Source organism: Molothrus ater, chromosome Z (genome assembly GCF_012460135.2).
Source record: "Molothrus ater isolate BHLD 08-10-18 breed brown headed cowbird chromosome Z, BPBGC_Mater_1.1, whole genome shotgun sequence".
Lineage (NCBI taxonomy): Eukaryota > Metazoa > Chordata > Aves > Passeriformes > Icteridae > Molothrus > Molothrus ater.
The window spans coordinates 28,037,086-28,049,854 of record NC_050511.2 but is presented as its reverse complement, the minus strand read 5'-3'; the positions used below and the strand labels follow the sequence as shown (position 1 = coordinate 28,049,854).

Genomic DNA, 12,769 nt, shown 5'->3' with positions numbered 1-12,769 from the left:
TTTTTAAGTAATTTTTGCTCTATATTTTTACTCTATCTATAATGGAGAGTGTGTCATGTCTGTGTCATGTAAGAACACCTGTTGTAGGAAAGATGGAGCTAAAACTATGTCACCCATGAGAGCCACTATCTATCAGAGATAAAAAAGAAAAAAGCTTCTCCAAAACAGCACCACAAGGACAGACTAGAAAATGCCAAGTACATCTGGCAGCAAAATGCTTAATCCAAACCTGAAAAACAAAACACCCACACACAAGTAACTGTGCAGGGCATAGTACTCACAGTAAGATAGGACGCTTGAAGAACAGGAGTGAAGAGATAAATTAATATGTTTCTGTAGCAGAAAACAACTGTGTGTCAAAGTACACCATGATCTTCCTACTTATCCACATCAAGCAAAGAGGCGGCAGAATAAAAGTGTTGTCTACAGACATCAGAGGTAAACACTAATGTATGAAAACAAAGTGGTAGAAGTACAAATGTAGTTACAATAGGAATGTGCATGTTGGATAATGCTAAAAGAAAAAAAGTGAGCCCCCAAAAGAATTGTATCAGGAACATCCATCAAGAACTTTCACTCATAAATTTACAAGTTGCACTTTCCAATAATATTTCTTTCCAAAAGCTCTAACTTCCAATATCTTAAGACTGATCAGTTTAACTGTGACCATCTTGCTACATTATGATTCTGTGCCTTACTCAATTTTATTGGCTAAATGTATGGAGCTGCTATACATAAGCACCTTGTAGGAGTAAAAAGACTGTCTTCACTTGCTGAAAGGGAAGTACACATAAATAGAGGTCAATCTTTTAGTTTAGTAAGACTATACCAAAGAAAAATTAGAACTGTTGTGAAACTTTTCTACTTCTGTAATTCCAACTCATAAAAAATAATACATCTAAAAAAAAAAAAAAAAAAAAAAAAAAAAAAAAAAAAAAAAAAAAAAAAAAAACCAAACCATACCAAACCATAATTTCACAGCAATAGTTACAAACACTTTCTCAGAAATGGATGCCAATTACTAACTTACAGATATCCACAGTAATGTAAAATCAGACAATATTAAAGACAAGTCTGAAATCACACCACCGAGGACAGTAATTGCACAGAAAAATATTTTTGTTTTGATCATAATAGTTGACTATGTAACTTTCAAATTTTTAATTCTCTAACTTTTTAAGTAAAATGCTTAGAGTTGCAGATATGGAATCCAAACTTAGCAGAGTCAAAAAAGTGCATTAAGTTGTATCTATTACTAGTACAAGAAACAATAAGTCCTCTCTGTAATTCAGATGCAGTTATGTAATAAGATATGTAGAGTAGAAATAGCTACTGTAAAAAAGTGTTGTGGAAATCTACATTTAGTTAATATTTAATATACTCTGCATCCTTCTACCTCAACCTTATATTTCACTGACTACAGTATTTTTACTAATCTCAGTATCAAAAATTTAAAATACTCAACTAATTAAAAATTTTATTTGTTTCAAAGCTTAACTTACTGCTTTAACACATTATTACCAAAAAACTTGCAGAACAATTTCCCAAGCAAATGAAGCTGTGCAAAGCCTGCTCATAAATACAAAATCCTTTCAAACTCAAGGTTTCCCACCCACACATTGCAGGCTCTAGAATTTGTTATGACTAGAGAAGGGACAAAAAGCCCTAAACTAACTTGATAAAACTCTACCCTTAATGCCCTCTTCCTCCAGTTCAGGATCAGTTTCAAGCCCTCAGTCACGAAGTTCTCAATAACAAATCTCTACTATAAGAGCAGATCCAAAATTTTGTGCACAATTACTCTATTTGGAATAAAATAAATCCAAATTAAGTAACACAAATTTGCTTCAATGGGAGCTCTCCTTCAGCTCTATTTAGAGGAATTCCATATACACCAGAAATATTTTTTTAAAAAAAATTTAAAAAACCTTACTTGAAAAAAACAACTGTAAAAATTTAGTTAAATAGTTCTTTTTCTTATGTAGAAAGGATGCATATTCTTATATAGAAAGATATTCTTATAAGGAGAAGATACTAATACTTCACAAATATTTAGGCATGAAAGACATCATTGCTGCCAATGGATTTGCTATATCCAACTGAAAAGTGTTATATTTTTTTTTACTTTTTCGTTTCTTGGTTGCAATATTGAACTTGCTTTCTTTGATTCCAAGCTTCTTCAAGAAATTCTTGGTTTATACAAACCAAATAACAACATGTGATGTCCTCAAAATAGTATCAGTAGCACTTACTCATCATACTTGATATGATAAATAGCTTCTTCATCAGTGTCCATACAGTCTGAATAAGATGTGGAAGGTGTACTGTCCAAATTATTTGCATTTTCTCTAGAATGATCTTGATTTAAGTTTCCATTAGTCCTTTTGTAAGTGCTACCACTCTTCCCTTGAGCTTTACCATTCTTATGTCCCTTTGTTGCTCGGGTAACATTTTCTATATGAGCTTCAAACCAGGCTCCAATGTTGATATCACGGGCATCCACCAATTCATTTATCTAAAAGGAAAATTCAATAATGAGTTTATGCTCATTTTATAAAACACCAATTATTAAGAAAAAATAAATCAGACAACTTACTGTGCTACTGCTCAACTTTGTTATCAGTAAAACAATAAACTATAATAACTACTTGCAAGTTCAAGTAATATGCAGTCATAAATACTTTTATTTGCACTTCTAGTATTTTATTATTCTTCCTTCATTAAAATCTAGTATAAATATAAATTATATGTCATTTTAAAAAGCAATGCTAACTTTTTATTCCCTTCAAATCCAAAAATTTGCCTGTTCTCTTCCATTGTCCTTTTCTCTTGTTTCACCCACTGTTCTTTATGGCTATGATAAGCACACACAGTATTAAAATACTAGTTCAAAACCAAAGAGTTACAGACCTTCCTGAGCCTCCAACCTGGAATTATTATTTAGCTTTCTACCTTTCTGTCCGGCAAGATTTTTTTAATCATTAAAGACTCAAGGATAGATAGGAAGAAATCTAACTAGATTGCCACCAGAATCAGCCAGAATGTTATGACTGTAAGAAATGGAACTCATCTCCAGAATTTCTCCCTTCTGTACCCACAGTATTACTACTGGTATTAAGCAACTGAACCATTTTACTATTCTAAATCTTGTTGCATTTTCTCAAGTCTTCAGATAGTAAACAGATGTTCCCTTAATAATACTGAGAATGCTGAAATAAAATATTTAAAACACACTTCAACAGTACATCAACTATAAAAAATTATAACAACAGAATTACTGCAGATTAAAAATCTTTAATTATCAATATGAGACACATGCAGATATGCATATACATAAATACACATATGGTTTAAGCGACAGTCTTTGTCAGGTACCAACATTGTGCCATTCAGATACTTACTTTCACAGACTCCAAAGGCTAATTTCTAAGATATGAATAATCTTATTGTATTTTCACAGGAGCAAAATTCAATAGGTTTTAGTATTTAGAGTAAAGCAATCCTTTAGTATCTGAAAGCACAACTGATAGCAGTTTGAACTAACAAGTTTATCCCATTAAAGGAATTCCTGGTTTACTCTTGCCATTCCTCTTCTTCAGATAACTTCCCAAACCTTATGTTTGTTCTTCCGCATATGTAAAATACCAACATGTATTTTTATTTTTACTTTCTTAGAATTTACAGTATTCAAAGTACAACTTATTACCAGGATGACAATTTAAGCCACATGACAAACAAATCAGAGAAGGAGAGCCATATTTTAAATCTAACAATCTATTCTAAATATGAACAGTGAATTCTGACACTTCTAAAAGGAACCTTCATGTAGGCATCCCTATGTAATCTTACATGTTTGAACTAGCTGCAGCTCAGTGGTGCTTTACTTCCTCTTCTCCAAACAGCTGAATGAGATACACACTATTAAGGATTCCCCATCTACTGCTACTTCATGCAACCAGTTATGCAAGTGCCAAAGAAGCCACGGTAGCCAAGTTAAAATCCATCATATCCAGATACAGAACAACAAAAAATAGTAGTCAAACAATACATCAATGTAAACTCCCTTAATCATTCCTTTAAAATACATGCATATGTAATTACATGTGAATAATTACACAACATACTTCCCATGCTTGCAAAGAGTAAGAGCAAATAATTATTACCACAGACTCCTGAGGAGCATAATACAACAATTTTGTGCAAGTGGAGTTTGGTTTAAGAACTGTTTTATTAGTAGCTATTTGTGAATAGTATTAAACAAACACTGAATTTAATTACAGATTCCATTTGTGTGGTTTTTTTCCAAGCAAGTGTTCTTGGCTAAAATGTTTTTACTGCAGTCAGTGTTTTTTTGAAAGAAAAACTGACCACGTTAGAATCAGAAAATGAAACACACATACATTTCTGAAAGAGCTTTGTTTTTTCTAACATCATTCCTGCATGCCCAAGTCACTGTAACTGCTCTCTTGCAATTTATCGTGTTATTCCTCTTTTTGGCCATTGCTTAGCCAAGGTAGTGTTGTTCAGTAATATCAGGTCCATCTTGGGATGGTCTCCCAGTTCTTAGATCAGATACCACTAACAATTCTTAGTAACAAGGAACAAGAGTTGCACATAAATCCATCCACTACTAGTCCTTCAGAGCCCACAGAACTGTATCAGATGTCAGTACAACCAGACTATAAAACAAGCTACAATATTCTGATTTATATAATATACAATGACCGCACAGAGAAACTCTGTTTAAATCAGTATTTTAACCATCTACCAATAATTTATTATTAACTTTTAGTTCCAATACCAGCTCTACCATTATTTTTTTATAGTTTTTTGAATTGCAGGTTCCATACCAACTAACTTTCCTTCTGGTAACTGAAATCAGAAAGAGAGAGCAGAGCACAGAGGTTTGGAATATCCACAGCATAGAGTAAGTAACAGGTATCTTGTTGAGTCTAGCTCTGGATGGAGATCCAGCGAGACACAGGACTTTGCGCAGACAGAGTAAGTTAAAACATTTCTTCAAGTAACTAAACTACTCCTTATTGTTTGACAATGAAATGCAAAAATCACTAAATATATCCACCTATTTAGCCACCTAATGTACCTCAGTTTATTAGGCTCTAGGCCTTTTCTACTGACTTGTATTAAGTAAGTTTGCAACCTTTGAACTACAATACTGGGTAAAAATACATTCTTCAAAGTTTTCAAATACTGTAATTAGAAATTTGTGTCCATTTATACTGTTACCTATAAATAGCAAACAGTGAAATTACTATACCCTTAATTTTCTCTAGATATATTGAAAACACATTGTTGACTGAAAAAGTAATACTTCACAAGTAATGAAGGAGAAAGTCTTAGCTCTCTGGAATGAGACATAACAAAAATTTCAGCTGACTTGACAAAATAGGTCTCCTTGAGTATGCTTGCTGATACCACCATTCTTTGTGATATTTTCTGATTTAATTCTGAACAAAGCAACTAAGAGACTACTTGATATTTAACACATTGAAATGTAATATTCTTGAAAAATAAACATTTTAGTACTCTTTTCCTCAGATCAGTCTTTCTGATATTTTGACACTCCTTGATTAATTGTCAAGCTTAAGAACTGAAGAACTGGAGCTCTTCCCATTGTAATAAATGGATATAAAAGAAAAAGAAGCACATAAGCGTGAGTCTCCATATTTAAGCTACTGATTTTGTGACTTCCTGATTTCTCAGAGAACAAATAGAAGTCTAACTGAAATTACCTTGTATATGTGTGGCAGCCTCTGTTGCATTAAGGCTACAGAAATTTGGCAGAGAATGAACCCCCTGGTGTTCCAGCTGGACTTCAGAGATCAGAGGGCTGGGTGCCACTGGGCTTGATTCCTAATCAATTCAGCACTATGTTTGGTTGTGTTCAGATTGTGTTCACAATCCAGATTCATCAATAGTGCAGCTCATTGAAGCACCAGGTGGCGGGTTCAGGATCGCCAGTGAGCAACTCACTAACCACAGAGTGTTAATATGTGTCATGACAGAAGGTAACAGTAACAGAGATCTGTTAGCTCTATAAACACCTATATGTTAATATTCATGTAAACTAAAAAATGTTTATATATATATATATGTGTGTGTGTGTGTGTGTGTGTGTATATTCAGTTATAATAATAAATATTCCCAAACATAAATAAGTATTCATATGTGTATGAATAAATACTCCTGGGTCTGCTCCAATGCAACTGAGAGGTACAAAGCCCACCTAAATGTGCCCCTTCAGAGAAGGAGGAGAGACATTGTCAGCCTATACCAAGCAAGCAGAGGTGTCTTCCCCCTCTGTCTTTTGTCTCAAAAATACCCCTTCTATATTATAATTTTTGGTCCTACCCAAAAGGAACAACTTCATATTACAGGTGGGGTTGTGGTGACTGTGGTCTTACACAGACATGTTCTTTTTTCATCTGCATTTCTAGGTGTGAAAATTACTATGCAAACTGGACTTAACGAAGATCTTAATAAATTTGGGTGAGAATTTACAATTGATACAAAAGGTAAAATAAACACTTTAGTCCATCTGCTGAGGTGGCAGTAAAGGCTCTCTGACCTCTCTGCCTGATAGTCTTTGTGCACATCCTTATCTCCATAAAGAAAACAGACTTTCAGCAAGGCTTGTCATACATGGTGTAGGAGGAGTGAGGCAAACGCCTGGTGCAGCTGTTCCTCTGTACCTCGCTGGAACAACACAGGGCCATGAGCCCTCTGCTTCACTCCAGACATTGCTCCATTTTTAGACTTTGCTTGAGCCAGGAGCAAGAACAGCCAGAGAGTGGCCCAGCTCATGATTTTCTCAGCCAGATTTGTTAATTCCTCAAAGACTTAAGGCAACACTGTAGCAAGCTGCATTTATGGCAACTTCAACTTTCTTTTCCTTCTCTGTAATTGTGGACATTTTCTAGCAAAATAATTACTGTTATGGCTATGTCTTATCTAAGAGAAACACCCAAAGAGGAGGTGAAATACTATCATTCCTTACAGATACATATACATGGATGTATTAATATACACACATTCTACTAAATTTCCAATAAGCTAGCAATCTGGAAACTGCGCCTTTTCTGTTTAAATCAAACTTTTGGTACTCTGATGTAATCCTTCTAACAATACTGAAAAATTCAACAAGGCACAAAACTAAATGAATACTAGGTATGCAATTCCTAAAAAATCTACATTAAAAAAGGTATCACTACATAACATATAGCTTAAAGAAATTGTGTTTTTCTACAATTTATCTAGTTCTAATGCAGCATTGAATCATTAGTACTAAAACAATTATTTGGAAAGCATGAAGAAAAAAGAAGGGTAAAAGCTACACTTTAACACATTTTCTTTATTAGCTTCTTTTGTTCACAAGAAAGTATTTGTTTCAGAGCTATTCTAAGTTTTTCAATAATCTGTTTTGAAGAACACAGTGTGTCAGAGTTTGAGAACTCTCCTGAAAAGTGAGATTGGTCCAAGGGACATGCTCATGACTCTCCAAGAGTGAGTTTAAATTATGTGAATTTCATTTAAGCCAAATTGGGGAATTAACTAATAAAAGAACGCAATGAGGATACAGTCTTTGAAACAATAAAACAATACTTTTCTAAAAATAAAATTAAATCCTCAGGAGTGAAGTTTGTACGTACCTTGTACAATCCAATGCCAGGATCAATGAGAAATGAGCGAGACGATGTAGATGGCTGACTTGGTGATCCGCTGTTTGTTTTTTTGACTTTGTTCTTGCAGTTGGAAGCAGCACAGGGATTGACTTCTCCATCCTGATCTGTCACAGATGCAGCGGTAGGAGCTTCAGAATCAGAACGTATCAAAAGCTGAACTATGTCATTTAATCCAACATTGTAGTCAAATAAAGTGTGTCCATCTTCAAGCTGTCAAAAGAAACGTGTACTTGTAAAACTCTACCTTAAGGTACCTAAGTAGTTTTTAAATTTTCTTTTTATAGACAATAATTATGCAGACTAGAATTATGCAGACCTTACTGATAATTAAAAACCTATGTCTTGAGTATATGAAAACGCGAGCTCCTCAAGCTAACTGCAACCATATTTTCATTGATTAAAAATCACTGGAAGACTTAAAACTAAGAACAGACATCTCTACAAAATCATGTCGCCTACCTACAATTAAGCTAAGAAACACAAGAAATGACGAGTTAGGAAATACAAGAAGCAGTACTGCTACTTTGCTCAGTTAAATACTATTAATGACCTAGGGCATCTTTGAAGCAGAGATTTGATTCACCTGAAAGTACAATGTATTGCTTTGAGACAGCAAAATTAGTATTAGCTACACTTTACTTCACACTGCAGTGGGAGAAAAACATGCATGACTGAAAAACATGCACTAAAAAACGGACATCTTTCCAAACTGTTCTAACAAAAAAGTTATCCACCCCCTTTCTCAAGAACAGGTGTTATTTTCAACACCAATTGATATTTCATAAATTTTTTCAAACTGAACAGGTTTCATCAGCTTGTGGGCAGTATCCATACAACAAGAAAAAGGGGGGAAAAGAAGGAACAGAAAAGAAAAAAAAAGGAGCACCTCTCCAGTTCCTCACTAATAGTTTTCTCTAACATTCAAAGGATTTCAGGATAGACAAAACCGGCATCCATATTTCTTTCTCCATCCCCTCTGCTTTTTCAAAACAACTCTGAAAGGCAGGGGACTGTTATGAACAGAAGCTGACAGTCAATCAATGAACCAGTTCTTCTTCCATGAACTTAAAATCTTGCAAAAAAATTAACTTTCCTTACTGCTGATAATTACTGGACCTACAGCTGGGACCTGTAAACAGGAGTATTCATAGTTTGAGTTGAAGCTGACACAGCTGTCTGGTCAACAGGTACAGGAAAAATCTCACTCAGCTGCCCATTTTCAAAGCAGTTCAACACACAGCACACAAAACCATACTGAAGATTTTCATGCTGTAACTATTAAAGGAATACAAGTCTTCAAGCAGAAATCTCCAGTAGCTGTGATTGTTCAGGTGGACTACCAACACTGCCTCATATGCCTGGGCCTTCTTCATACTGACAAGTAAGGTGCTTAAGTAACCTTTTCCATCCCACCATGTCATGACTGCCTACACTTTTGACAACTCTTTCACAAAGGGCATAGAAGTGTTCTTGCAGTCCTACTACACTCCAGGATTTTTGGGTGTTCATACCACAAGTATTTTCACTGTTAATAAGTTTAAAGCATTATTCTTATATTCAAAGTACAAAGAAACCCAAAACAAAGACTAATAATGACATTGCAAAACTGCACTGGAGGGGATATCCACCTTGCTACAGCTTCTGATCACTACTCCAGGCCATATTTAAGATTAAACCCCTCCCAAGTGATTTTTCTTAGTTGCAAAATGGTTAAAAAGTTCAGCAGTACATCTGCAAAAGAGACCAATTCTGAAATAATGAATAAATTGGATGTTATTGGAGACACATAACTGCTCCATTTTCTGTTCCAACTGGATTGCACAAACTGTGGCAGAGATTACAGTGTAGTTCCTAGAATCCTATATATAAGGAAGGAATAAGGAAATCTTCTGAAAGCTAATGCACTGGAGAAAAAAAGGTAACTTTGCTCCTGGTAGACCAAAAGTATGTAAGCAGCATGCAGATGAGAGCTTTGCTCCTCTGCCTTTGCTCCTGCTCTCTCAGGACAGGTCCTGTGCAGATTGACAGAAAAATATTTTGGGGTACAGCAGTTTAAAATTTAAAGTTAATTCAGTAAAGATGTAAATCTGAACAACCTGAATTATCTACAATAGGTAGGTAAATGTCTTGTGTCTAGTCCTCGCAATCTATTCTTCAGTCATGAATGCAGATTAAGTTATATAACTAATCCACAAGTAAGTCCTCTCTATTAGCAGAAAAGGTAAAAGAAACCCCAACTTCAAATAAATGAGGGGGGAAAAAGGAATGTCTCCAGGAATGGTTATATTTAACATACACAGAAACAAAGACTTACCAAGGCTAGGCCTTGAGTAACAAGCTGCCTTCTCTAACAGCAGGCGCACAAACCAGCATACCCAAACTACCTATTCCTGCATAACAGTAAGACAAGTCTCCTCTTTGCAGGCATTCAAAATCCACCTGGAAATGTTCCTACTGACCTGTTCGAAGTTGCCCTGCTTTGGTGGGTGTGGGTTGCCCTGCTTTGGTGGGTGTGGGTTGCACTAAATGACCTCCAGAGGCCCCTTCCAACCCTAAATAATCTGTTATTTGGTCTACTCAGCTTTGATGAACATGAACTAAATGATTGGCCAAACAAACTGATGACTGCAAAGTCATCTAATTTACAGAATAAATGTATAAAAAATTAGACTATTAAATGGTTGAGAAAGTGGTTGGATGGTGGCATCCAGAGGGTAGTGGTCAATGGCTCAAAGTCCAAATATTATTAATTAATCTTCGTTAATGACACAGACAATGGAATTGAGTGCACTCTCAGCAAGTCTGATGACACCAGGCTGAGTGGTGCTGTTAACAGACTTGAAGGCTGGGATATCCAGAGGGACCTGGACAGGCTGGAGAAGTATGTCTGTGGGAATCTCATGAGGTTTAATAAGATCAAGTGTAAGGTACTGCATCTGGGTCAGAGCAATCCCCTGATACCAGCACAGGCTGGGGATGAACAGATCCCAGCAGCCCTGCCCAGAAGGAATTGGGGGTGCTGGTGGCTGAGAGGCTGGACATGACCCAGCCATGGGCACTCCCAGCCCAGAGAGCCACACGTGTCCTGGGCTGCATCCAGAGCAGGGTGGGCAGCAGGGCCAGGGAGGGGATTCTGCCCCTCTGCTCTGCTCTGCTGAGACCCCACCTGCAGGGCTGCATTCCCAGCACAGGAAGGACATGGAACTGTTGGAGGGAGTCCAGAGGAGGCCAAAAGCATGATTGGAGTGACAGAGATGGAGCAACTCTCCTACAAGGAAATTGAGATTTTTTTCAGCCTGGAGAAGAGAAGGCTTAAGGGTCACCTAATTGCAAACTTCCAGTTCCCAAAGGGAGCCTACAAGATGGAGAGGAATCTTTAATAATGGCATGTAGTAACAAAACAAGAGGCAATCGCTTCAAACCTGAAAGAGAACTGGTTCAAATTAGATATTAGGAAGAAATTCTTTACAGAGGGTAGTAAGACACTGAAACAGGTTGCCTGGAGAATCTGTGGATGCCTCATTCCTCAAAGTTCAGGGAGAGATTGGATGGGGCCCTAAGCACCTGTGAAAGGTGTCCCTGCCCACAGCAGTGCATTTGGAACAAGATGATCTTTACAGTCCGTTCGAACCCAAACCATTCTATTATTCTATGATCTGCCAAAGTGATTGTGGCTTGTTTTTTCCCCTCTGTTTTTATCACTTATACTCTCTGCAGGAATATTTTATGACACCAGATTATTCTGTGAGGGAAACAGCTCCTCTATGAGCAAGAAGTACGTTCCTGAGCATGAGCAACTGTATAACTTTAGACCAAGTTGATACAATGCAAGTGTCTGCTTCTAGAAACAAAGCAGAGTACCACAGAAACTCAACCAGCAGAACTAATCACGTGGTTTTTGACTTGCAAGAACCGATATGTGAATCTGCAGGTATACCTACGCTTAGCCATCACTTCATCACCGACAACTGAAATCTTGGAGTAACAAATTTCGAAAAAAAAACTTGGAGTAACAAATTTCAAAAACAGTGTTTAGAGAAATTTCACACAGGAGAGCAGATGGTTTTTCTGATGGTTTTTTGATGGTTTTTCTTGAATTACAGTAGACAATTTTATCCCATTCTGCTGCATAAAGACACTAAGAAGATTCCCTAAAAATATGTTTGCCCGGACAGCACATTAAAAGAAAAGAAACAAACATTACATGTTTAATAAGCATTTAAAGTCACTCGTCAATCACAAGTTCATATATGCAAATGAGAAACAAAAGTAATCACACAAGTATCAGATAATCAATCTCCTTCAACTCAGCTATGATTTCTTAATGGGTGATTAGAACATGTCCAAGAGCAAAAATAACTGAACAGGCAATTTCATTTATGAAATTTTACCAGCTCTTCTGATTCTACTGCCTTAAGAAAAAGATGGATTTTTTTTCCTTAGTAGTAGATTTCACTTTCAGTTTCAATTCCTCTTAAAGACTGGCATGCTTCAAAAGCCTTTATGGCTTCATTAACATATTCTGAATAAAACAACACTAAAGAGCAACTAGCTTTACTGTATCTAGCACTCTATCACTATTCTAAATACATATAAGTTGATAAAAAGATTACATCTTCCAAATGTATTTTCATCATAATGTAAGATGTAACAGTGTCTGTTATAGACACTATCAATTTCAAAAGAGTCCTAGAGAAGGTTTTTATAAATACTTAAAGGTAACACAGCACTGTGCTTACACTACTACACAAGAGCAGCCACAGAAATGCAATAGTGGAATTGATACCTACCTACTATCACTGTTAGAAGAACTGTCCTGAAATATCAAGCCACAAATTACTTTAAAAGCATGTAGAAGCTGCACTTACATGAGCATGAATAATCATGCAGAATGTGGTATGATACTGCATTACTTGGGTAAAAAAAATTGCCTGACAAGTAATTTACCAATTACTATCACACTAACTACAAGTCCCAGCAGAAGGACAGCTCATTATGGCTTCTACAGCAGGTGAAGAGACCTCCCAAGAAAGCACAAAGTAATGGTTATATCTTAATGAGTGATC

The 12,769-nt window shown here is 36.1% G+C and overlaps 1 protein-coding gene across 2 annotated transcripts in view; it reads right to left on the bottom strand.

Moving 5' to 3' along the window:
* Positions 1-12,769, bottom strand: part of UHRF2 (ubiquitin like with PHD and ring finger domains 2) — an 81,688-nt gene that overhangs the window by 59,817 nt on the left and 9,102 nt on the right. For both annotated transcript variants that reach the window (XM_036402578.2, XM_036402579.2), the window contains exons 2-3: positions 7,671-7,913; positions 2,253-2,515 (exon numbers count right to left, since the gene is read on the bottom strand). In XM_036402578.2, coding sequence (XP_036258471.1) covers positions 2,253-2,515; positions 7,671-7,913 — 506 coding nt within the window. The remainder of the gene's footprint in view (positions 1-2,252; positions 2,516-7,670; positions 7,914-12,769) is intronic.